We start from the raw sequence: 26394 nt of genomic DNA, 5'->3' as shown, positions 1-26394 counted from the left end.
TAATAATAACCAATAGAATATTCTTCCTAAAACCTAAATTTAAGTTCTTGTGATTTCTCTCCCGAAATTGATGTGGAGGAACAATTTTAAGTCATCTCAGAAGCTCTCAATTCTGACCTGAGTTGTTCATAGTCCTTAGTAAAAGAAAGGCCCTATTTATCCTACCCCGCTGGAAAACTGAACAGTGCTTAGTGGAACCACATGTTTAACCCACTTTCACTGGTGACTGCTGGCCGTGAAGTTCTCTCTAGTGAAAGCCGTTCTTTTCCTTTCACAGAATCCCACCCGCTACCTAGGAACTAATCCATTCTTGGAATGAAATAGGCAAAGTGTAGAGGACACAGTTCAAAGACTAGTATGATCTTTGGCGTTGGAATTATTCATGATGTTTTTCCTCATTGTATACATAAGCCGTATCATAAAAACATTTTCAATTCCAAAGGTATCTATGGGGGCTGAAGGACCATTCTGTATGATTACTTCCTAATGTTCTTCCACAGAAAGTTTTGAATGTTTTCATAATTTCTCCTTTTTTGTAAGCATGTGTGGCCCCTTTTTTTTTATCTCTTTAGTTCAACAAATATTCATTGTGCACAAAGTAGAAGCATCATCAGTGAAACTGATACAGTATCTTAGAGGATGGCGTGACTGTTACATTTACACACACTTTAGGGAGAGGGTCTGCACCCCTCAACAGCAGCCAAAACTGTCACAGGAGTAATCTCCCAAGCCCAGGCGTCTACTGAATTTATAAGTTTAACACCCAGAACTACTTAATGTTTTCCCTTTCAAATATACTTTTAATAAAAAAAAATCTGTTTTTAAAAAAAATTTATAGCTTCTAAAAATTAAGACAGTCACTCAGCTATAATTTGTAGGCATTTAATGGGAAAATATAATGGAAATTTGGCAGTTCACTCAGTCCCTTTATAGCTCGTATCCTCTAGTCATCTTCCATTATAATAGAATATAATATTCTATATTATACCGTGGATCTCTCACTGATATTTATTGACTGGATTTGTTTTTCTGTTTTATTTGGAATGATAACAGCGAGTTATGTTTTCTTAATTTAAAAAAAACTGTGTTTGTCTCCACTGAGATTTCACTAGTGATGCCAGAATGATCCTTAATAACTATTTCTTCCCATGCAAATTCTCTCTCTAGCAATTGGAACTGTGTCAGAGGTTATATAAGCTACACTTCCAGCTGCTATTGCTTTTTCAGTCCTACTGTAAGCTCATCGGCCAGGTGCACGAAGTTAGCTCCATGCCAGAGGTGAGTCACACACGTCCCGACCCCACCCTGTTTATAGCTGCCCAAGTGATTTTATCCCCACATAATTATTTTGCTCAAGCGCAAGTCTGAAATAAATGTGTCTTGGATTTCTTTCTATTCTCATTTTCAAAAGCAGGGTCAGGACTAGGTGAGGAAAGTGAGGTGCCTCAAAATTTAAAGACAAGCGTAAGAGCGAGAACACACCCCTTCCTGTGTGTACGCCCTCGGTGCCCCACTGGGATCACCCCGATCCTGGCCCTGGGGCCGGGCATCCTTATTTGAAGAATTGCCTTGTGTTGTGATTTTTCTTCCTTACATTTAGCTTTTCGTACTTGCCCTTACATTGAGGTAAGGAGGAAATGTCTATCCTGTGTATTTGGTTTTCCTCAGTTTCCCTGTCCTACTTGGCATCAGGATGCTTTAATATTTTTAAACATAAAAAGTAAAATAATTTAAACATGTTACATGTTACTGCTGAGGGAGCCGAAATTTTTCTACATGTGAAGAAACACCACTGTAAACGTAGCAAGTGAAATGGTGGTGGTGTGCCCTGGGGGGTATGGAAGCGCAGAGGATGAGCACCTAATTTGCCTACAGGTGAGAAAGGTTGAAATTGGAGAGCTTTCTGGAGGAAGTCACACCCTGGTGCACTCTTAAAGGACAAGTTGGACTTAGGGAGATGAAGCAGGGGCTTGAATGTTACAGACAGCATGTCCGTAAACCTGGTGGTAAGGGGAAAGGAACGACATGCAATTTAGTATTGCTGGCATATAAAAATGCAAACCAAAAAGGAATGATGAAATAAGACCAGTGAGAGAGAGGGGAGGGCAGCATCATGGAAGATGCTGCACCCAGAAATATTTTACTTAGATCTCTAAGGCAGCTGTGCGGAGCGGGTATTTGATGACAGCTAGACTGGAAACTGGGAGACCACTTATGAGGCTGCTGAAACCCGACAGGAGAAGAGAGTTTGATCCAAGACAGAAGTGAGAGGTATGGAGAGGAGGAAGGAAATGTGAGACATGGTCGGGACAAAAGACCCATCCAACTGATGGGGGCGGCGAGAGAGAGGGAGGAATGGAAGACAACACTCAAGTTCCATCTCAGATGAACGAGGTGACCAGCGGTGCCACACCTGACACAGGGATAGAAAAGGAAGGACTGAGGCGATGGTACCTCCAGGCGATCAAGCCTCCTGCCTGCTAGCCAGTGCCTGAGTCGGGCTGCACCATGACTGACCTCGTGCAGGTGGTTGGGTATGAAGGTCTGAGGTCAGGGGAGAGATCCGGACAAAGGGCGCAGACGTGGCCATGGTTAGGAACAAGCAGGCGTCAGTGACACCATCCCAGTGAGAGCAGGGAGATGAGGACAAAGCCTGGGCAACCACACAGCCTCAGAGGGGGCAGAAGGGGGGGGTGCCACGAGAGAGGGAGAATGACAACCATTTTGCCATTTACTACTCACTTTGAAAAAAGGAAAAAAAAACTGTGTAACTTTTAAGTATACTTTCAGATGTTCATTTCAAAGGAGGCACGAGTCAACCTTCTTTGTGAGGAGCTTTTCACAACCAGTTTTCCTCTAGAATTAGAGGTTGTCAGATAAAATAGAGAACAGTTGATACTTGTTATTTATCACGTGGTCAAGATAAAGTTTGTTCTTAATCTAAGCAAGTACTAACAGGATCCCTGGAATCATCTTTGCTCAAGAAATAGAGGACACACAAATGCAACTCACATGTCATTTGCTATATTAAAAAAGCAATTGGAGTTTCATGTTAAAGTAGCAAATTATATATTACATACCATGTATGTGTGGGTGTATATATGTATCATATATGTAATTATTTTAAATCTACTGAACTCAATTATTAAGTCTAGAGAAGTTTTAAACACCATATATAAGTTATAAATATTGTATATACAGGCATACCTCATTTTCTTGCTCTTTGCTTCACTGCACTTTGCAGATACTGTGTTTTTTACAAATTGAAGGTTTGTAGCAACCTTTCATCCAGCAAGTCTATTGGTGCCAAAATGGCACTTCATGTCCTCTGTGTCACATTTTGGTAGTTCTCACAATACTTCAGACTTTTTCATTATTATTATATCTGTTGATGTTACTAGTGTAATTGTTTTAGAGCACCACAAACCACACCCATATAAGAAGGTGAACTTAATCTATAAATGTTCTGACTGCTCCACTGACTGACTGTTCCCCAGTCTTTCTCCCTCTCCTTGGGCCTCCCTAGTCCCTGAGACATAATAATGAAATTAGGCCAATTAACCCTATAATGGCCTCCAAATGTTCAAGAGAAAGGAAGAGTCACACGTCTCACTTTATTTCAAAAGATAGAAATGATTAAGCTTAGTGAGGAAGGCACGTCGAAAGCTGAGAAAGGCCAAAAGCCAAGCTTCTTGTGCCAAACAGTTAGCCAAGTTGTGAATTCAAAGGAAACGTCCTTGAAGGAAATTAAGTGCTACTCCAGTGAACACATGCCTAGTAAGAAAGAGAAACTGCCTTATTGCTGATATGGAGAAAGTTTTAGTGGTCTGGATAGAAGATCAAACCAGCCACAACATTCCCTTAAGCCAAAGCCTAATCCAGAGCAAGGGCCTAACTCTCTTTAATTCTGTGAAAGCTGAGAGAGGCGAGGAAGCTGCAGAAGAAAAGTCTTAACCTAGCAGAGGTTGGTTCATGAGGTTTAAGGAAAGAAGCTGTCTCTGTAACAGAAAAGTGCAAGGTGAAGCAAAGTTCTGATAGAGAAGCTGCAGCAAATTATACAGAAGATCTAGGATCATTGATGAAGGTGGCTACACTAAACAACAGATTTTCGGTGTAAAGAAACAGCCTTCTACTGGAAGAAGATGCCATGTAGGACTTTCATAGCAAGAGAGGAGAAGGCAATGCCTGACTTCAAAGCTTCAAAGGACAGGCTGACTCTTTGTTAAAGGGCCATTGCAGCTGGTGACTTGAAGTTGAAGCCAGTGCTCATTTAGTGTTCCATAAACCCTAGGGCCCTTAAGAATTATGCTAAATCTACCTGTGCTCTATAAATGGAACAGCAAAGCCTGGATGACAGCACATCTGTTTACGGTGTGGTTTACTGAATATTTTAAGACCCATTGCTCAGAAAAAAGATTCCTTTCAAAATACTATTGCTCATTAACAATGCACCTAGACACCGAAAGCTCTGATGGAGATGTACAAGGAGATTAATGCTGGGTTTCATGCTGCTAATACAACATCCATTCTGCAGCCGATGGATCATGATGCAATTTCTACTTTCAAGTCTTATTATTTAAGAATACAGTTCGTAAGGTTGTAGTGCTATAGACAGAGATTCCTCTGATGGATCTGGGCAGAGTAAATTGAAAATCTTGTGGAAAGGATTCACTGTTCAAAATGTCATTAAGAATATTCATGATTTGTGAAAGGAGGTGAAAATATCAACATTAACAGGAGTTTGGAAAAAATGGATTCCAACCCTCATAGGTGACTTTAAGGAATTCAAGACCTCAGTGAAGAAAGTCACTGAAGATGTGGTGGAAACAGCAAGAGAACTAGAATTAGAAGTGGACACTGAAGACATAACTAAATTGCTGCAATCTCATGGTAAAACTAGAATGGATGAGAAGTTGCTTCTTATAGATGAGCAAAGAAAGTGGTTTCTTGAGGTGGTATTTACTACTGGTGAAGATGCTGTGAACATTATTAAAACAACAACAAAAGACTTAGAGAATTACATAAACTTAGTTGATAATATAATAGTAGAGTTTGAGAGGATTAATTCCAATTTTGAAAGAAGTTCTTCTGTGGGTAAAATGCTATCAAACAGCATCACGTGCTACAGAGAAATCTTTCCATGAAAGGGAAAGTCAGTCCACGAGGCAAACATCATTGTTGTTTCATTTTAAGAAACTGCCGCAGCTACCCCAACCTTCAGCAGCCAGAACCCTGATCAGTCAGCAGCCACCAACATCGAGGCAAAGCTCTCCACTAGCGACAAGGTTATCACTAAAGGTTCAGGTGATTGTTAGCATTTTTTAGCAATAAGTATTTTTTAGTTAAGGTACATGTGTTGTTTTTTAGACATAATGCTACTTAGACTACAGTATAAGCATAACTTTTATGTGCATTGGAAAATCAAAAACATTGTGTGACTCACTTTATTGCTGTTATTGATATTCACTTTATTCCAATATTTTCTTTATTGCAGTGGTCTCAAACCAAACCCACAACATCCCCGAGGCTTGCCTGTGTATACATATATGGGCACACATAGTATTTAAATACTATGTATGTTTTAAATAATGTGTGCCTATATACACACACAATGTTTAAAACTTACCCAGGTTTAAAATAATTGAGAAGCTCACTTTGAAACTTAAAATTGTATACAAAATCAAGATACTCCAATATCTTATTTTAAAAGATTATCTCGGTAGCTTTTCAAGCTAGCTCTAAAGTAGGTACAGCTGTCTTCAACAGGCATCTGTGTGAAGAAAAATAGTCCCTCATGGCTTCAGTTTAATAACTTGTACGATGAGTACAAAAGCCGGGAATGAAGAGGAAAGGTGAAAGTGTTGAATAAATAGCTTTCCAAAGTAAACAGGCATCATCAACTCATCAACTTGTGTTACAAAAGGAAAAAAACTTATGAATTTCATGTCATTTTCTTAAATGCCCTTGAGATCAAATTGCAGAACAAATTGCAGCTGTCTTCCATAGTATATTTGGGGGCACTTAGAAGTGACATAGGGTTTCTCTTATGATTTGCTTTTTTAACACTCTGGATTTTTGATCCTAGTAAGCTTGAGGGGAAATATCTTTTCCTCTGTATCATTAACACTAAAATTACTTTATTATTCCTCCTTCTTCTCAAAATTGTCTTCAGTCTTTTCCCATGGCACAGAACCAATAGTGAGAAAAACTTACTATTAGAACAGAGTCCGTGTTCATAATTACATTTATTGAGCACTTATACATCAAACTGTCCTAAGCATTTTATAGACATTATTTCATGTAATCTTTAAATAACCCTGTGCGGTGGGTAATGCCTTCAGTCTCACGGGTGAGAAAACTGAAGCACATGAAAGTCTGTTAACCTGTCTGTGTTCCCATAGTATACCACAGAGTTGGCATTTGAACCCAGATCTACTCGACTCTTGAGCCTGTTCTCTTCTACACTTTCCCTCTGCATTTTAAATGAAGTCTTACTCTTTTGTATAAGGAGAGCCTCCCATCTATTGGCCCAGAGTTACTCAGTGCAATGCATACAACCCACCACCCCTGACACGTACCATGGAGTACGGTGTCATCTGTCCTATTTGAATTGACCAAGGTATTTAAGCCTGTGCTTAACCGGCCCCATGTGATCAAAGTTCTTTCCTTTGGGGTTGTAAAATTCCCCCTCCACCTAAATACAATATATTAAAAAAAAATTTTTTTTTAAACAGCTGCTGAATATGTCCCGGGAACTGAGTGACTTAAAGAAACACCTGAAGGAAGCCACCGCGGCCATCGCGGCGGACCCTCTTTATGCAGAGGGCGCGTGGTCCGAGCCGTCCTTCACGTCCACCGAAGCAGCCATCCAGTCCATGCTGGAGTGCCTGAAGAACAACGAACTTGGCAAAGCTTTGCGGCAAATCAGGGAATGCAGGTGACTCTGCTATTTCTTTTAGAGGTGGTTACAGAAACTGCACACCTAGTCGTTAAGTTTGTCGTGGCTAGGGACTAGCCAGGTTTGGATATTTCATATGTCACTTCTCAGATCTTTACCAGCACCATACCAGAAACACTTGGCATTTTGGTGTTGTATTCACATTCATTGGACCCAGGATGCCACAGCAAATAAGATAAATGTTTAAGAGTATCAGATTCCATTCTGATATTTTTATACTTTTGATATTTCATCAAAAACAATAATCAATATTCTAAAATGGATTATGTGATGTTTGCACAACTCTGAATATACTAAAACCCACTGAATCATGTACTTTAGATGGGTGAATTATATGGTATGAGAATTATATCTCAATAAAGCCTTTTTTTAAAAAAAGTAATATTCTTATACCAATGAAGATTCATAATGTCCCAACTTTGTGACAATAGTGCCTCTCATCTATGCTGTTCTTTTTGACTGCAGAAGTCTGTGGCCCAATGACATCTTTGGAAGCAGTTCTGATGATGAGGTCCAGACACTACTGAATATTTACTTCCGTCACCAAACTCTGGGACAGACGGGTACTTATGCACTGGTGGGGTCCAACCAGAGCCTGACCGAGATCTGCACCAAGCTGATGGAGCTGAACATGGAGATCCGGGACATGATCCGCAGGGCCCAGAGTTACCGAGTCCTCACGGCTTTTCTTCCAGACTCCAGCGTTTCTGGCACTAGTCTCTGACAGGAGCCTCCCGTCCCCCCTGGGTTCCAAGCTGGCGGTGCTGCCATGCTGGGGCGACGTCATTCAGTGTCTTCTCAGCCTTCAAAAGGCTTGGACAGACTGTTCTCCCTCTTGTTATCTGTAGGGCTTTTTCTAAAGAGGATGGCAGAACTTCCAACGTGTAGCAATACTATCAGAACCAAGGTAGCTTAGAGCATCCTGGGACAGACTCCATCGTCATGCTGCGTGGCACAAACGTGTTATCGTTTTATTCAGCATATGCAACTCACTACTGAAGAAGTGATTTCCATTGCATACCAAAGCCGACTACACTGAACAGTACCTTCCTTTCTAGAAACAATTTTAGATTGGCAAAAGTGCAATGTTTTCTTCACTAAAAAAAATTTTATATTCTAAAACTTGTACATTTCCCTTTCTTCTTCCTTTTTTCTTTTTTCTGTTTTTCCTTTCTTTGGTGGGCTGAGAAAGAGGCAGGCAGAATGAAGCTGGCCACTGAAAATTATAAGATGGTCAGAAGCTGACAGCCTGTATATGTGAAAAGGGAATTGTAAATGGACTACAATTTAATGTACACTGTAATTTGAATACAATTACTGTATCTAAAAGGAGCTGCTATGAAGTACCTTTCTTATGTTGCTAGGCTACTGTTTCTGAAGGCCCTGGATCTCTTTGCACCAAAAATGGTCCAGATAGACTCTTTTTAAGGATCTTGGCTGCTTTTTACTAGAAGGTTGCTTTTTTGAGCATATTTATACTACAGAAGGATGAGTGTTAATTTTAATTAACTTTGCCATTTTATAGAGAAAAATTATTCACAATATAAATTCCAAGTCTCTTCACCTGTCACGCATGCATGTTTTATTATAATATCCATTTGGATAGCTGGAAGTAGAACATAAAGGTAAAGTATGAGTTGTCACTTTGTTTCTTAAGAAATGTCATATTTTATTTGTAATATATATGTAAAGGGCCATTCTTAAGTTCTCTCCTTAAAATTAATGCTGTCGAGTGTCAGATGTGTGCATGTGAACTTGTTGCACATCAGAAACATATTCAAAGTTTATCTGTGTAACTTATTCACTCTGTAAATACATTTAAAGTTTTTGTGATGTAATCTTAATTGATATTCTGTTCAGAACTTTCTTTAGACTAAAAAAAAAAAAAAGACAAAATACATGTTGACCATGGATTTTATTTCTACTTAATGAAGATGTTTGCCTTGGACACACATTAAGTTTTGCATGTAGGTGGCCACTGTGACAACCCGATGGATTGCACCATTCGCATGGATCCCATGGGGGTCACGCAGTGCATGGCCCTGCGGAGCTGGAGGTAAGTATGATCTCTTTGGCAGTGGCTACCAAACAAAGACTGTGACCCTCAACCCATTCCGTCTGTAGTCAACCAAAGAGAAAAATCAGAAAAGAGTGAAAGCTCTAATTCTCTATAACCTATCATATCGAGCTGTCATCCTTAAAATTTTGAAATAGATTCTTTAATGAACAGGAAAAAGTAGTATGAGTTTTAATTCTGTCACCAATACCTATCAATTCTCCACCCCGCTAGAGAAACAGGAATACAGAGAGACATGCAACAATCTAATTTATTTGCTGTCTTCCTACTCATGTTTACGTGGACTAACAAGTATACTTGCTTTGCTAGCGTCTAACTACTGAATCATTAGCCGTCATTTTCTAGAAATAGCCTGCAGTAGGGAGTCCAAACCAGGGTTTTGTTTTTTTATTATGTTATTGCAGGTACAACTACTAGTAGATTTCAGTAATTTTCTGGATTGCTGTAAACATTCTGCTGATGATTTGTTTTTTTCAACTTACCTGAAAGATGATTTGTAGGAAACAACTGAATCACGATCTCTCTGAAAAATACCTCATAAATTAAAGGTTTCTTTGGTTAACCACAATAGCCAGCTTTCGGAGAGTTTTGCTGGGAGGCACGGTAAAAAGGACTGATCAGTCGTGACTGAACTGAGTACATTGTAATCTGGAATATCAAACTGTAGTCATAGGAAGTAGTGGGGTTTGTCTTGTTTCTTAATTTTATTTTTAAAAGGAGACATGTGAAAGGTTTCTTCTACTCTTCCTCTATTTCTTCACCTCTTCCTCTATTTCTTCACCTCCTCCCCCTTGAGTGGAGGTAGGAAAAATTGTGTAGGAAAGCAGCCCCTCCCCAGCTGAGCCAGCAGTGACTTTAGATCCACCGGTCACATCTCCTTGGCCACTGTGCTGGGCCTCTGTCACTGAAGCCTTCGTTTTAATTGCCTGCCCTCGGGATGCAGAGGAGCAGCGGTACCAAAGGAGAGGGCAGATATCTAATAGATGCTTCAGTGATAGAAAAGTGCCTCCTCGTATGTCAGCACCAAAACAGGATGCACTGTTTACCCACTGGCATAATAAAGCAATCCAGATAGGTGCTCTGTTACTTAGATAGAACTTCATTAAAATTATAGTCTCCAAATATAGTGTTTCAGAAAAAAGCACTATACATTTTAGAAGTATGTGAATGTGTCTTATTCCCACCAATAGGTTAAGCAAATGGGTTAGTGCAGCTGTGACATAAAGATGCTTGTCACTGTTAGCATCACACACACACACACACACACACACACGTGCACATGCAGAGTTAGGCCTTAAGGCTCTTCTGTTTCCAAGTCCTAACAAATGTTGATCTTTTCAGTGAATTGCAGAATTCTGTTACAGGAAGAATAAGGAAACCTCCAGGCTGCTTCCATCAATAGCTTACACCTGCTTCCAAATACCTGCCTTAACAACAACATAAAATTAGTGTCCAGGAGTAAATATTATGGTGTATTAATTATATTTCAATAAAACTGGTTTTTAAAGTTTTCAATGCATTTGCTTTGGATCAATTAATATTTGAATACCTATCATAAGCTGAGATGCTTTCTTCATTCAGCAAATATTTGCTGTGTACCCGCTCTGGGCTAGGCGCTGTTTTAAAGGATACTGCAGTTATCAAAACAGGTGTGGTCCTTGTTCTCGTGGCGCTCACACATTTTAGCGGGGGACGATGCATTGTCTATGGCAGGTGGTGGTAATGCCATGAGGGACAAAACGGGGATGGGAGGAATGCTGTTCCAGCTGACGCTCTAATAAGGCGGCATCTGAGTAGAGAGATAAATAAAGTGAGGACACAATGTGGTTGTCTGGGGGAAGACAGTCCAGCAAAGGGGGACATGCGTGCTAAGATCCTGAAGCAGGAGCAGGATCACTTGTTGAAGAGACAGCAAGGAAGCCAGTGACCAAGTGAAATGCATGAAGAGATGTTCAGAGAGGACAGCAGAAAAGGCTCTATGGGCCACAGGAGGGACTTGGTCCTTTGCTGAGCGAGATTGGAAGCTACTGGATGTTTGGGGGCAGAGCAGTGATGTGGTTTGACCTATGTTTTAAAGAGACTACTACGGGATGATGAAAAGGTTCTGGAAATAAAAGTTCAGTGGTGGTGCTTACACAACATTGTGAATGTACTTAGTGCCAATGAATTTTGTACTTAAAATGGTAAATTTCATGTTATATATGCTTTACCACAATAAAAATTCTTTTAAAGGACCACTCTGGCTATGTGCAGAATAGACTTCAGAAGGGCAGAGGAAGAAACAGGAAGACCAGTGAGAAGGCCCTGGGAACGGTGCAGCCACCAGGTGATGCTGGCGTGGGATAGTGCAGTAGAGACGGCGATGATTAGAAGTGGGCATGTTCTGGCAATATCTCAGAGGCAGGGCTGACGGCACTCACCAATGACATGTGGAATGTGAGAGACTCCCAAGTGAGGGCCAAACAACTGGAAGAATGGAGTCGCCATTTACTGAGATGAGGAAGGGTAAGTTTGGGAGGTGGAGATCTGGATGTAGTCTTCAGATGTGTCAACTCTCAGATGTCTCTTAAATGTATGATATGGTTTGGATGTTTGGCCCCTCCAAATCTCATGGTGAAATTTGATCCCCAGTGTTGGAGGTAGGGCCTGGTGGGAGGTGTTTGGGTCACGGGGATGGATCCCCCAGGAATGGCTTGGTGCCCTTCTTCTGCTGGGAACAGCCTGGCACCTCCTCCTCTCTCACTGCTCCCCTCTGCCTTGCACCATGAGTGGAAGCTTCCAGAGGCCTCACCAGAAGTAGATGCTAATGCTGTGATTCTTGTACAACCTGCGAAACTGTGAGCCAAGTAAACCTCTTTCAAAAAAAATTGCCCAGCCTCACATATTCCTTTATAGTAACACAAAAGAACTAGGACAACATCCAAGACAAGACGGTGAGTAAATGGGTGGACATGCAAGCCTGTTGTTGAGAAGTCTGGACATATGTGGTATTTCAAGCCCCCAGGGGAAAAAAATAGGATACTTGCCCATCTTGGCCAGTTGGTTGATTCTCTTACGGGAATCAGAGCGTAGGCAATGGGTTCGAAACCTTAGCAGCACATTAGGTCATGTGGGGAACTTAAAACCCTCCATACCCAGGTTCCCTCCCAATTGACTTAGTTAGTCTGAAGCTGTGCTCAAACTCTAGTACTGTTTAAGGTTCCCAGGTGATTCTATCCACTGCCAAGACTGAAACATCACTTTCTCAGTTCTCAAACCTAAGAATCACCCCAGGGTGCTTGTCAAAAAGGCAGACTCCCTCAGGTTGACACCTCTATAGACCAATTTGGTGAATCCAGAGCAGGGTCCCCCAAGTCAGCATTTTAATAACCACCCCACTTTGAAAGACATTGAACTAGGAGAAACTTACTACAGCAAAGTGCTCTTTTTTCTAAAGCACACCCCTAATCATTTTTCCACATAGGCTGCTTGTGTAGTGGTTCTATTAATACCCAAATCTGTCATTGGTCTTTTTGTTACTTTATTTCCTATTTGAGGTCACAGGAAGTGAGTGGATAGAATTCACTGCATCCACTTACAGATCAGTTTCCTGGCACATGTTTCCTTCTCTGTCACCAACTCTTCTAGCCTCGAACCTGCTTTCAACAGCAAGCTCTTGCACCAATGTTGGATTTGAACTTCAGACTCCAAGAACTTAAGCCACCTGCCCAAACTTCCAGGAGTCCCTGCACCAGGAGATGGAGAAAATTATTCCTTGCTCTCCACTACTATTTCCAACCCTTCTCATTTCTATTCCCAAAAGCCCAGAGACGTTGAAATTCACACCACTCAGCTATGCTAGACATTTCCTCAGCTCAACCCCTTCACCATCACCCAGTGGTGGCTGTGACCCTTGGCTGTATTAGAAGCCTCAGGGAAGCTTTTTAAAAATTCTGAGGTTCAGGCCCCACCCCAGATCCCTTAAATCTGTGGTCCCCAACCCCAGGGCTGTGGACCTGTACCAGTCTGTGGCCTATAGGAACCGGGCCACAGAGCTCTGCCGAAGGCACCATCCCCGGTCCATGGAAAAACTATCTTCCATGACACTTAAGAACAGGGGGTGGGATGTAGAGGGGCGCACACAGCAGGAGATGAGTGGGGGCAGGCAAGGTGTTCTATATTCACAGCCACTCCCCATCACTCGCATCACCACCTGAGCTCCACAACTGCTGGCTCCCAGGCCTGCAGAATAACTGTCTTCCATGAAACCTGTCCCTGGTGCCAAAAAGGTTGGAGACCAATGCGTGGCTTAAATCTTGCCGTGAGTGTAGGGCCTTTCCGTGACTCATTTGCTCCTGGGACAATTTTAAGTTGCAGTTGTGGATGAGAACCACTGATCCAAAGACCTCCTGCTCCTTGTCCCCTATTCATCGAATAGACTAAAGCTTCTTGCTCACAACCTCTTCTCCACCCCAAGCTTCTGGGACTTTAACATCCTCCGGGACAACCCGCACAAAATCCTTTTCCTCTCTGTTAACATCCTTACCTTCAGGCATCTTCACTCAGCTGCACCTTAGCCACCCGATTTCCTGGCTATACCAAAACCCTATCCACAGAAGTTCCGGAATCTCACCTTCAATCCCCGCCCCTCAGGAATTCTTCCAGTTCCCCTTTACTCCCTACCCCTCCAACAGCCCTTCTCCTATCACGGATCATGGTTTGTGCCCCTCACCTGTCTTCCCCTCTCCTTGGAACATGTGTCAATCCCATGGACCATCATCATCCCTCCCTAGCTGTCATTCTCATGGGATGCCTTACCCCTGTCTCGCACTCAGCAGGTTAGTCTACCTGGATTCAAATCCTGACTCTATGCTCTGACCTGTCTCCATCCCTCATTTATGACAAGGTAGAGTAGTTCAGAGCAGTTCCTACTTGATATGGCTGCTGTGTTGGGTTGCAACAATGCCCGGCACATGCAAAGGCTGTTTCAGCATTTGCTGTAATTATGGATGTTTGAGGACAAGGACCTTGCCCCTTCATCACTTCTATATTCCTAGTGCTAAGAGCACCAGTTTATAAGAGTTTGTTGAGTAAGTATTTATCCTGTTCATTGTTCCTCTTCATGTAATTCTGTGGTCCCCAACCCCCAGGCTGCAGACCAGTACCAGTCTGTGGCCTGTTAGGAACTAGGCCACACGGCAGGAGGTGAGTGGCCAGGCAAGTGAGCGAAGCTTCATCTGTATTTACAGCCACTCCCCATCACTCACATCACTGCATTAGCTCCGCCTCTTGTCAGATCAGCAGCAGCATTAGATTCTCATAGGAGCATGAATTCTACTGTAAACTGCGCATGTGAGGGATCTAGGTTGCGTGCTCCTTATGAAAATCTAATGCCTGATGATCTGGTAGAGCTGAGGCGGTGATGCTAGTGCTGGGGAGTGGCTGCAAATACAGATTATCATTAGCAGAGAGGTTTGACTGTATAATAAATGTAATGCGCTTGAATCATCCCAAAACTGTGACCCACCCCAGTCTGTGGAAAAATTGTCTTCCATGAAACCAGTCCCTAGTGCCAAAAAGGTTGGGGACCGCTGACATAAGTGACAATATCTACCGTTTCCCAATGCTATATTGATGTTTTTACCCAGGGACTGCAAATCAATGTGCCTTCATGGTCTAGTTCACATGCATTTATTTTATTCTATTCACATTGTACAATTGTTATACAACCTACAAAAAGTACAAAAGTCTAGCCCATTTTCCAATGCCAGGTCAGAGCCCAGTTACAAAAAAGGAAGACAGCACAAGTTACAAGTAGAGCTCAGGTGTCCCGTGCACAGCCACACTGCCCGTCACACGATGTATTTAAAGCTGTGAATATGGCCACAGGAGAATCTCTTGTCTTTGCAGCGACCACACAGTTCCTGTCGATGAGGCCTCCTTAGATCAATGTGTCTTTTCTTTTGAGGACAGGAGCAACGAGACTTTGAACAGGTCTTTGGAAAACAAGGAACAATTTTGGACGGTAAATGATCAAATTAGTGTTTCAAATGTAATCCTCAAATCAAAATACTTCTCACTACCCCTTCCCTGATATCCTCATCCTCCTTTGAGTCCTCTGAGAAGCCCAAGACCAAGTTCTACCGAGCTACTTATATCCCATTAAGTGCCACACATTGTTCAAGATGAGTGACCAGAGAAGATGTTCAAGAGAATATTGCTGAGTCAATCAAGACAACATAATATAAGAGAAAAGTTTTAAAAGTTGAATTTTATAGAATATCTTCACTCTGTAGGTTTTTACATTGGTAGCCAGGTGGGCGTCAGTGGCAGTGGGTGGGAACTAAGTGATTCGATTATCTAAATGGAAATGTTTAAAACACTAGAGCAATGTTTTTAAATCTCAACTAGGGGTGATTTAACTCCCCCAGCCCCACCCCCACCTCCAGGGGACACTGAGCAATGTCTGAAAATGTTTGGGGTTGTTATAGCTGGAAGGGAAGTATATTCTAGAAAAAGCTAAGTTTTCTTTCCAGACATGCTCAGTCGTTACTATGGTCTAAAATAGTGCCTTTCGCCCATTATCCCATTGCCGTAAATAAAACATTACATCCTACGGATACTGGTAGAGTGCCCTGGTCTCCCCTCCCAACCCTGCCAGTCTTTGACGTTGATAATCACTGCCCTATTTTCTATATATGTCCCACAGCCACACAGACTAAGTCAAGATTTACCTTTTTACATTGTAAAAATAGGCATTTTCTTTTTCTGAACAGGAGTCTTAAATAGGATTTATCAAACTTTATACTATAGTCACATCCTCTACTCTCCCACTGAGGAGTGTGTCTCCTTATAAGAAAATTCTAATAGCTAATACTCACGTGGTGTCTTATGTGTGCCTAGCACTGTTCTGGGAACTTTATATAGATTAATTCATTTAATCCTTACAATATCTTTATGAAGGGTTATTAGACACAGATTTGAAAATCCCTATGTTTAATATGTTCAAGGAAATAAGACTAGTAGTTCCAGCAGAACACTGGAAGTTTTTTTTTTTAAGAAATAAAAATTCTGGAACAGAAAAATATGATAACTGAAATTAGTATAGCTCAATGGATGGGTTTGAAAGCAGATTGAAAAAAGCTGATATGAGAAATAGAAATGGAAGGTACAACTATTATGTACCCATAATAATTAAAAATAAAAAATTTTTTTAAAGAAATGGAAGATAGTTTAATAGGTGATGCCCAGCCTAAAGTAAGGAGAGACAAAAGCATGGAAAATATAGAAAAGAGCAGAAAAGATCTGATATGAGTAATTGTATAATAAGAGAGAGAATGTGGAAGAATATTTGAAAAAATAATGGTTGATAATTTTTCAACCATTCATTTCCAAGTAATGAAAATGTTCAAAGGCCGGGCGCGGTGGCTCACGCCTGTAATCCTAGCACTCTGGGAGGCCGAGGTGGGCGGATCGTTTGAGTTCAGGAGTTCGAGACCAGCCTGAGCAAGAGCGAGACCCCATCTCTACTAAAAATAGAAAGAAATCATATGGACAGCTAAAAATATATATATCGAAAAAATTAGCCGGGCATGGTGGTGCATGCCTGTAGTCCCAACTACTCGGGAGGCTGAGACAGGAGGATCCCTTGAGCTCAGGAGTTTGAGGTTGCTGTGAGCTAGGCTGACGCCACGGCACTCACTCTAGCCTGGGCAACAGAGTGAGACTCTGTCTCAAAAAAAAAAAAAAAAAAAAAAAGAAAATGTTCAAGCTACAGATTCAAGAAACACTAATGAACCCAAGCAGAATAAATACAAAGAAACCATAACTAGGCACATCATTGTAAAACTGCTGAAAAACAAAACAGAGAGAAATATTTTTAAAGCAAGCAGATTTAAGAAGGGGAGAGAGATTACTTCAAAAGGCACTATAGTAAGACTAACTGCCAACTTGACACAAATAATGAAAGTCAGATCCTTAAAAGGTAGAAAGAACTACTGCCAGCCTAAAAATTCTATACCCAGCAAAAATCTCTTAAAGATATCTAGACAAATAGAATTTGTTACCAACAGACCTATGCTACAGAAAATATTAAATAAAGTGTATTCAAGTCAAAAGAGAGTGACCCCAGATAAAAGACCTAAGAGCAACAGAAAGAATAAATGTGTAGCTAGAACTAAATAAATACTGACTATATAAAATACTTTGTAAAGTTTAAAATATAGGTAAAATTAAACTACATGGTAGCAGCAAATAAATTAGGATGAAGTAATATGAAATTAGAGTGTCTGAAAATCACTGCATTGCTAGGGAGAGGTAAGATTAATAATTTGTTTAGACTTTGACAAGTCAAGGAGTCATGTTGTAATCTCTATGGTAACCACCAGAAGAACATTAAAGAATGACTATCGAGATAGAGGGGGAAATGGAATAATGTTTTTTAAAAAGTCAATTCAAGCAGACAAGAAAAAAAGAGAAAGGAGTGTAAAGAAATAGGAAGAAAATATATTTAAATCCAATTTAATAGGTAGTTATACTGACATATGCAAACTAGTAAGAATGTCAGACTAGAAAATCTGAGGATAAATCATTTATAAACTAGTTTTTAAAATATTCCTACTAATTATAGGAAAAGAAATATTTTTAACTAAGTGAAATATTTAGGCTTAAAAAACACTCTTGATTATGAAAATTAACTATGTCACACTTTTCTGAAAAGCTTAAAGTCAGGTTTCCGTCAAGCTGTTTTAGAGTCTCTCCCCCACCCCACCCCCTAAAAAAAACCTTAAGGACGTAATAGGAAGTTAAGGATCTCATCTAGGTCTGTGACTTTCTAGGCATTGGACACACCATGGAATCCAATCACAGCTCTAATACTAATCAGTCTAACCTTGGGCAAGTTACTTTATTTTATTGAACTTAGCCTTCTGATCTGTAAAATGGGGATAACGAGTATCACAACAGTTAAACACAGGAAATAATGCAGGTAAAGCCCTTAGCCCAAAGTTTGGCACATAATAAAATCTTAACTGCAATTATCTATTAAATTACTACATTCTAACTACACACAAGTGTGTGAGGAAAAACACACATCATACACAAACACGTAAGGCAACTTAAAATAGTGAATCCTTTCTTTCCCCCCAAAAAGCAAACTAAGTTTTATGCTCTCATTCCTTTTTCTAAAACATAAAATTTCAAACATAGAAAGTCTAACACTCCTATACCAATATCCAGTTCTATATGTAACAAAATATTGTAAATGTTCCATGTGCTTACCTGACATTGGATTGCTTCTACTCGATAAGGGTTAAAACTCTTTTGGCATTTGCAACAGAGTTGTTTGAAATAAACCTAAAGAGAAATTTGGTTGGTTTGTTTTTGTGTGTGTGTATTGTTTGTTTGTTTGTTTGTTTTTAAACAAGCTCTTATACACACACACCCTTCCTAGGCTGCCAGTTCTAAAGTAATCCATTCCCTCACCTTGTACCTTGCTTTTACCCAACCTCTACCCTCAAGGATTTAAGCTCTACTAGTACTATCAGTCACTCTTTCTTACTCTTTCAACCTCATTTTCTTTACCTGTAAAATGGGATACTGATACTTACTTTTTCTACAGTTCTGACAATTCCCCAATAACATACATGAAGTACCATCGTAGATGCTCATGGGAAGTAGCTGTTAATATTTTACACATTGTGTAGGCCAGACCGTTGGTCTTCTCCTTTTGTCCTGGTCTAATAGCCCTTACACATTAAGGAAGTATTTTTTTTCTTACACAAAGCCATAACGAAAGAAGGATCTGACTTTTGCCCCACCCCCAAGACAGTATTTCCCCACTTAAATTTTATATTACTAGGATCATCGATAGCATGCTTTCTAGGCTTTGTGCAATTTCCTGTGCACATTTCCTCCCTGCCTTTCTTGGTGAACTCCTACTCCTATTTATTCTTTAAAATCATGATGCTTTCCCTTAGCCAGGGTTAATCACCCCCATCCTGTGCTACTTCTGTACCGCTTGATACAGTGCTATCGTGTACACTGCCAAATTGCATTTTGTCTCCATCTCTCCTAAGAAATAAATTCCTTGACAACCAGTTCTATGTCTTGTTCTTTGTATCTAGTGCCTTGGAATTGTTTTTCTTCTGGCAAGAGAAGGGAAGTAATTTAACTTTAAAAATCTATTCACCTTCTGGGTCTAGTAAATGGCTAGTCTGAAAAGTCAAGTTTTCATTCAAATCTTAGCAAGCCTCTTTGCCCTCTCCCTCCACCATGCTTTAGTCTGTGGCAATATCTAAACATGCAATAGCACAGGGGACTCAAATTTAAATGCTTTTACAAGTTAATGAAATAGGCTCCGTGTAGACCGTTGCAAAATAAAGTGCACAGGCCAAGCAAGAGGAGGCAGAACCGCAAAGCTGCGGTCTCCTGTTTTGATTCTGAAATGAGGGTCTACAATGACCAGAGGCTGGAGTGGCTCATGAAAATCCAGCAATGCAGAATTTAATATGAAGTCTTTCCCAATCTTAACATGTTGAAAATTAACTCAAATTGCAGGGGGGAGACTTAGGCTTAGCCTAAGTTAAATCTCCAATTATTTCACTTATTGCCCCACCTTGTGGACAAACAGTGGAAATTTCCTAGAGCTAAGGCCCCCAACTGTTGAAAATCTACCAACTAAAAAATGGTTACAGAAAGTTCAAATGTAGATAAGAACAAAAGTTCATCTAAGTAAGCTGACATTTTGTCAAATATAATGCCAGGTTATGGTTCGGGAACTCGGGAGGACAATCCAATTCAGTTCAATCCAAACATTCATTGAGCACTTATGGCATGCCTGTTACTGAGGCTGCCAAGATGAGCAAAACAGGGTTGGGACAATCATACTCCACCAGGAAACAAATTCTTCCCCTATTGAACACCTGTGCCCACCCATCCTCCTCTCATATCCCACTCACTTTTACTTACCTTATTAGTTCCAGAAATGCACCACACATAAGCACTCTCCCACCTGGTCTTACAATCTTTACAGTGAAAATAGCCATATTTTGGTTCCAAAAACTGAAAATAAGGGGAGAAAGTCTTTACTATCTTGAAGGGGAAAAGCCAGGTCCTTCCTTCCTTATATCTTTGTATAAGAAAAAAAAAAATTACTCCCTTAACCTCACAACTCTATTAAGACTACTACATTACTTTAGCTTCTGCTCTCTTAAAGATTACCCTGGGATTCTTCCTGCTGCTGGCTCTCATACTTTTCCAAGCCATTTTCCAAATGCCACCAGCACCATCTCCCCAAAACAAAAGTCTGATTTCATATTCCACAGACTTGAAACCCTTCTGTCTCCTCAATCTCCACAGCAATGGTTACCAGACTTCTGATTTTCACCAGCTTAATTAGGGGCTTACCAAAACTTTACCAAAAACTTACAAAATATACAAGTCATGTAAAATACATGTTTTCAGAACTCCCCTCTCCTTCACCAAATAAGCCCCAGAAATGGAAAGGGGGGGAGAGAGGTTGGGGTTGGCAGAGAACCAAGAAGAGGGAAGAGAAAGTCCACCTAGAAGTTGGGCTTCCGCAGCGGATTGGCGGCTGCGACTCCACGCACCTGTCTGCTCTTCCTCTCCTGAAGGTGGGGGGCATCTTCCTCCTCCAGCTCATCAGGCTGTCCCGGCTCCTCCTGCCTGTCATCTTCTGACCTTGGCGTTGGTGGCTGCTGCCGGCTGGCCTGGGCAGGGCCCTGATGCTCCTTGTCCCCATCTTCCGGCAGCCTGATCAAGCCCCTGCGGCCGATGACCGATGAGTAGACTCCGCCGGCCGGCAGGGGCTCCCTGTGGCCGGTGCAGTCCCAGGAGGAGCGTCTGCGCAGGGTGCGGGGCCCCAGCGAGCACTGCACGGACTTGTCCACCCGCGGGCTCACCTGCACGCCCACCTCCCTGGTGTTGGCCTTGCACAGCCGCGGGCTCAGACTAGGGTTCATCTGGGAGAGAATGGCCTTAAGCTGCGCCCTCTTGTAAGGGTCCACGCAGTAGTCAGAGGCATTCGCGGGCACCAGCAGCCCTGGCCTAGCCAGGAAAGTGGGGGGACCCATATTTTGCCTCCAGTTGGGCTGTTTGTGCCCTGGAAGTCCAGGCTGACCCAAAGGCAGTGTGTTCCCATACCCCTGGTACAAGCCATAGGGAACGCGGACAAAGCGCTCCATCCTCTCACCAGGTGCTCAGGCACAGCCCAAATCTCCTAGTGCGGTTTGTGTCCTTGTTTTGCTTCCACCTTCATCCACCCCTTCTTTCTCCTGATCAAGTTGGCTCAAATTCCTCCGTGGCTTCTCCATTTATTTCAGATTCTAACGGGAGCTGCTGCTACACATTACCCTAATTGAAGGAGGGAAGATCTACCTATCTAGGGAGGTCTAATTGCTACCTGATTCCTAATTGCTTTTCCCTACCTCTTCAACTCGCTGTTCCTGAATCTTTTTTTCAAAGCTGTTTTTCATTTCCGACTTATTCACACATATGCTTTAATTAGCAATTCATTCATTTATTCCTCTAGTAACCATTTTAGATATCCCTTGTACATTGCTGGTGGGAATGTAAATTGGTACAGCTGTTATGGACAATAGCATAGGGGTTCCTCAAAAAATTAAAAATAGAGGTGAGGCATGGTGGCTCACGCCTGCAATCCCAGCACTTTGGGAGGCCAAAGTGAGAGGATCACCCAGGAGTTAGACCAGCCTGAGCAAGATAGCAAGACCCTGTCTCTAAAAAAAAATTTTTTTTTTTTATATGGGACTAGCATATGATCCAGCAATGCCAGTACTGGTTGTATAACCAAGGAAATGAAACCAATATTCTGAAGAGATATGTGCACTCCCATGTTCATTACAGCATTATTCACAATAGACAAGTTATGGGAACAACCTAAGTATATGGTGACAGATAAATGGATAAAGAAATTGAGGGGAGGGGTGTGTGTATATAGTGCTGAATGGAATATTATTCAGCCTTAAAAAAGGAGATCCTGTCATTTGCAACAACATGGATAAAACTGGAAGACTTTATGCTAAGTGAAATAAGCCAGATAGAAAAATGCTACATAAACTCACTTATACGTGGCATCTAAAAAAGTCAAATATTTAGGACATTAGATATGAAACTTTTGACTTTGAATCAAAAGTTTAGTTTATTATATCTCAAACAAGAAACAGTACAATTAATCAAAGTATATGCCTAAACTATCGACAGTTTTGCCATCTTAACGGTAGTTTGCTTATGACAGCAGCAAAGAAGCCTGGAGAGTGAGTGGCAATGAAATCCCAAAGGGTGCTTTCCACTTCTTGTTGAGAATTGGATATTTTTCCTTGCAAGAAGTGGTCCAAAACCTGGAAGAGGTGGTAATCAGCAGGTGCAAGGTCTGGTGAATATGGTGGATGAGAGAGAGTTTCCATGTCCAAATTCTGTAGTTTGAGCAGCATTATTTTTTGCAGCATGTGATCTTGCAAGAGGATTAGACTGTCTCTACTGACCAATCTCTGCTGCTTAATCACAAGCATCCTCATCATTTCATCCAGTTAGTTGCAGTAGACATCCACTGTAATAGACTGACTAGGTTTCATGAAGCTCTAGTAGATAATACCAGCGCTGGACAATCAAACAGACACATTAGCTTTTTAAATGAATATTTGGTTTTGGACTGTGTTTTGGCACTTCATCTTTAACCAACCATTGTGCTGAATGCTTGCGATTGTCAAAAATAATCCATTTTTCATCATACGTAACAATGTGGTATAGAAATGGTTCGCCTTTATGTCCTGACAGCAAAGAAAGGCAAGCTTTGATACAATTTCTCTTCTGATGCTCACTTAATTCATGCTGTATCCATCTATCCAGCTTCTTTACCTTGCCCATTTGTTTCAAGCGGTCCAATACTGTTGGAATAGTAATGTCAAACCTTGCTGCTAATTCACACATAGGTTGAGATGGATTCATTTCCACTACAGCTTTCAGCTCATCATTATCCACCTCCTAAATCCAGCTAAAGGCTCTCTAAGTCCTACAACAAACCAGAATTAAGCCTTGTGCTAGGCATGTCACGGACCCTGTGAATTCAAAGATGAGGTCAGGTCTTCCAGGTCACTTTGTGGGGAAGACAGGCACACAACACAGCAATCTGTACCTTAAGAATGTTGAAAGATTCTGCTGAAGCCTGCAGAGGGATGTACCTAACACTGCATGAGCGAGCTAAGAGGGGTTTCACAATTTTGCAAGCGAGGAAAGGGGCTCAAAGAAGGTCTTGAACACCCGCTACCCAAGAGCAGTCCTCCTACTGGAACTAAGGTCCTAAGGTCCTGTGACTTCAAACAGCCCATCCCACTACCACGCAGTCGGGAAAGGAGTCATCCACAACCACAGGCCACTTTAGGCTTTTCTAAGATCGGCCCACTTTGGGGGACAGGCCTTGAGGGAACACCGTCTCTGAGGTCAGAACAAAGCCTTTCAAAGGTCCCACACCCAACCCAAACATGAAAGGGAGGTGGGACTTGGAATAGACACAGAGGCCGTACCTCCAAGCAGGGCGGTCGGGCATTCTGAAGGGACAAAAAGACAACACGCACTCCAGCTCCTGCTTTACTCGGTCCAAAGCTAACTGTTATGGCTCTAGCAATGAATTCCCTTTTGCCACACTGGGCAGAGGCGGCGCCGGTGGGGCAGGCGCCGGCCTGACTTCCGGTGGTGCGTACGCTGCGTGCCGCGTCATGGCGTCACGTGGCCAGAGAGGGCTTTTGGCGCGAGCATCTGAAACGCGGCGGCAGAGGCGGAGCTGCTGGGGCGCTGCGCGTACGCCCGGCCTGACGCGGTGGGCCGCCGCAGAAAAGCCCGAGGGGTCAGATTGTGATTTTAAGTACTGGCGCGGTTTTTGTCAGCCTACTCCGGCCAAAAAAAGAGCTGCTGCCCTTCTGGAGCGGGTTAGTAATGGCTGGGGTGGAGACGGGCGTGTTTTCCGCGGTCCCCGTCTTCCAGGACGGCGGGGGTCGGATTTAGCGCCCGGGGTCGGAGCTGCGACTTCTTGCCGGTTTGTCTCTTCCAAACCCCACCCTTGCCTGAGAGAAAAGTCCCTGTCTCGTTGGCAAATTCCCCCAAAGCAGATTCGAGCCCTGCCCCTTTCCTGGTACCATTTCCCAGCTGCGGTCCCGGCCTTTGGGGCCCACCAGCCGCTCAGGGTTTGCGTCACTGCTTTCTAGGTGTCCCGGTCTGAAATTTCTTTAATTGGAAACTTTACTGTCACGGAATATTGCTATTTTGGAAAATGTTTTGCAGCTTCTGGGCACAGTGTATCTGCCTTACTTAACCCCCAGGTAATTGCTATATTCCGAAGATTGACTGGGAATTAATCACATGGTGTTTGTCTCGAGCAGGAACCGTCTATAAATGCGCAGCCACTAGCCACACTTGACTAGTTAACTTGGTTAAAACGAAATAATACTAAAAATTCTGTTCTTGAGTCACACCAGGCACGTTTCAAGTGCTTAACGTGGCCAATGGCTACTGTGTTGGACAGCACAATTAGAATGTTCCCATCCTCTGTTCTGTTATTGTCCCAAAAGATGGGACTGAGGTAGAGTGTAACTTCAGGCAGCCTTACCAGCGCATCTTATTTTTTACCTCAGAGTCATTTAACAAGGAATGCATTGCTATGAAGTGTATTTTGGTTTTCTCTTTTGCAGACTTACATACCAAGCATTGGAGTGATACTGTAGATAAAAATGCCTGTCGGATCCAAAGAGAGGCCGACTTTTTTTGAAATTTTTAAGACGCGGTGCAACAAAGCAGGTATTGACAAGTTTTATGTAACTTGATAGAACGTTACACCGAGAAAATGTTTTCTGAAAAATAAATTTGCATGCTTGCTAAATAGAACCCAATACTTCACAGTTTTGTTTATACCGTACACTGTTCCTTATGGAGTCATAAATGCAGTTAAGAACATAATTGTGTACAGGTTAACCAGGTGATTAACATAGAACCCCCAGTGGATAAAGTAGACACTGGCCCCTTGATTAGCAGTAGGAAGAATTGTTTTTAAAGTACTGCTGAAACATCAGAAGCATTGATAATGTTACTTTATGGCAGAAGTTGTCAAACATTTGGTCTCAGGACTGCTCGCACTCTTAAAAATGATAGAGTACCCCCAAAGAGCTTGTTTATATAGCTTAGCATATTAGAAATTAAAACTAAGAACTTAAAAAAATATTAAAGTAACAAAAACCCATCACGTATTACTATAGATAATGTTTTTTATGAAAAATAACTATTTTCAACAAAATATACAAATATTTTCAATTAAAATCAAGGTGTTGGCAGAAAAAAAGAAACATTTTTGACAAAATATAGAGTGGAATAGAGTTTTTTTTTAATAATTTTGCGGTTCTCTTCAATGTCTGGCTTAATAGAAGATAGTGGGATTCTCATCTGTCTGTATTTAATCTGTTGCAGTATGTTGTTTTGGTAGAAGTATATGAAGAAAATCCAACCTTGTATAGCTAGGTAGTTGGAAAAAGGAGTATTTTAATAGTCTTCAGTTATTTGTGGATATTTTTCATTATTAGTCTGTCTTGTACTTTGAATAGATCTTTCAAAGATCTAATATATATATCAATGGATCTTTCCATGTTGTAACATCATGCACTGATTGTTTGGAAAGTACTGGTGTTCTCAATTACATAGATATTCCGAATATTGACACATTACATTAAACAGTACTTTAAAAAATCACATTCATTAATTTCACTACGGATTTCATCAGAAAGGTCTTTTAAGATTGAGAAGTCAGCTACTGTGAGCCACTGAAATTCTAATTTTCATTTGAAGGCTCACATTTTATCATTGGCAATAAACTCTGTTGTTTTCCTTGTAGTAACAAGCTCACTTCATTCGTTTGTGAGAAAACGTCCACCACGTTATCCAAGTTGGAGTAACTTAGTTTGTCTACCAGCTGTTCTTTCAAGTAAAAATGGCTTTTCATGAAAACAGCTATAATTCATCTCACAGCTCATCACATGAGTACTTTTCTAGACAACTGTTGTACTTCAGCACACAAAAGTGCTTTATACATATTTGCCATGTTGTCAGATAATATTAAAAAGATGTGTTCAAGTTATCAAGCTTTAATAAAATTAATTTTTACTGCCTCATTAGGACATTCTTAAGTTAACTGACATTACTATTTTTGTTAGCAAGGCCATGGTGGTAAAGAATATAGTGACTACTAGTATAGTTTGGTGCCACTGCCTTAACTCATGCAAATACACCAGCAATTTTATCCACCATTATCTTTGCACCACAGTATAAGTACACCGTGTACACCATGTACTGTATACAAGTA

General features: G+C 41.4%; 3 protein-coding genes across 5 annotated transcripts in view; 2 read left to right on the top strand and 1 right to left on the bottom strand.

Annotated features, from left to right (window-relative positions):
• Window positions 1-10507, top strand: part of FRY (FRY microtubule binding protein) — a 398737-nt gene extending 388230 nt beyond the window's left edge. For all 3 annotated transcript variants that reach the window (XM_069467740.1, XM_069467739.1, XM_069467737.1), the window contains 3 exons: window positions 1168-1278; window positions 6735-6937; window positions 7424-10507. In XM_069467740.1, the coding sequence (XP_069323841.1) occupies window positions 1168-1278; window positions 6735-6937; window positions 7424-7682 (573 nt within the window). In that variant the 3' untranslated portion in view covers window positions 7683-10507. The remainder of the gene's footprint in view (window positions 1-1167; window positions 1279-6734; window positions 6938-7423) is intronic.
• A 4359-nt stretch (window positions 10508-14866) lies between these two features.
• Window positions 14867-21217, bottom strand: ZAR1L (zygote arrest 1 like). The gene is given in 4 exon segments (XM_069467379.1): window positions 14867-15010; window positions 18294-18368; window positions 19983-20075; window positions 20576-21217. Coding segments are annotated over 4 exon segments (954 nt in total).
• Window positions 21218-24775: 3558 nt separating this feature from the next.
• The window catches only part of BRCA2 (BRCA2 DNA repair associated), a 52248-nt gene continuing 50629 nt past the window's right edge, over window positions 24776-26394 (top strand). The window contains exon 1 of the mRNA XM_069467378.1: window positions 24776-24842. Within this exon, the coding sequence (XP_069323479.1) occupies window positions 24776-24842 (67 nt within the window). The remainder of the gene's footprint in view (window positions 24843-26394) is intronic.

Source organism: Eulemur rufifrons, chromosome 4 (genome assembly GCF_041146395.1).
Source record: "Eulemur rufifrons isolate Redbay chromosome 4, OSU_ERuf_1, whole genome shotgun sequence".
NCBI classification, from domain to species: domain Eukaryota; kingdom Metazoa; phylum Chordata; class Mammalia; order Primates; family Lemuridae; genus Eulemur; species Eulemur rufifrons.
This window is presented reverse-complemented; position numbering and strand designations above follow the sequence as displayed.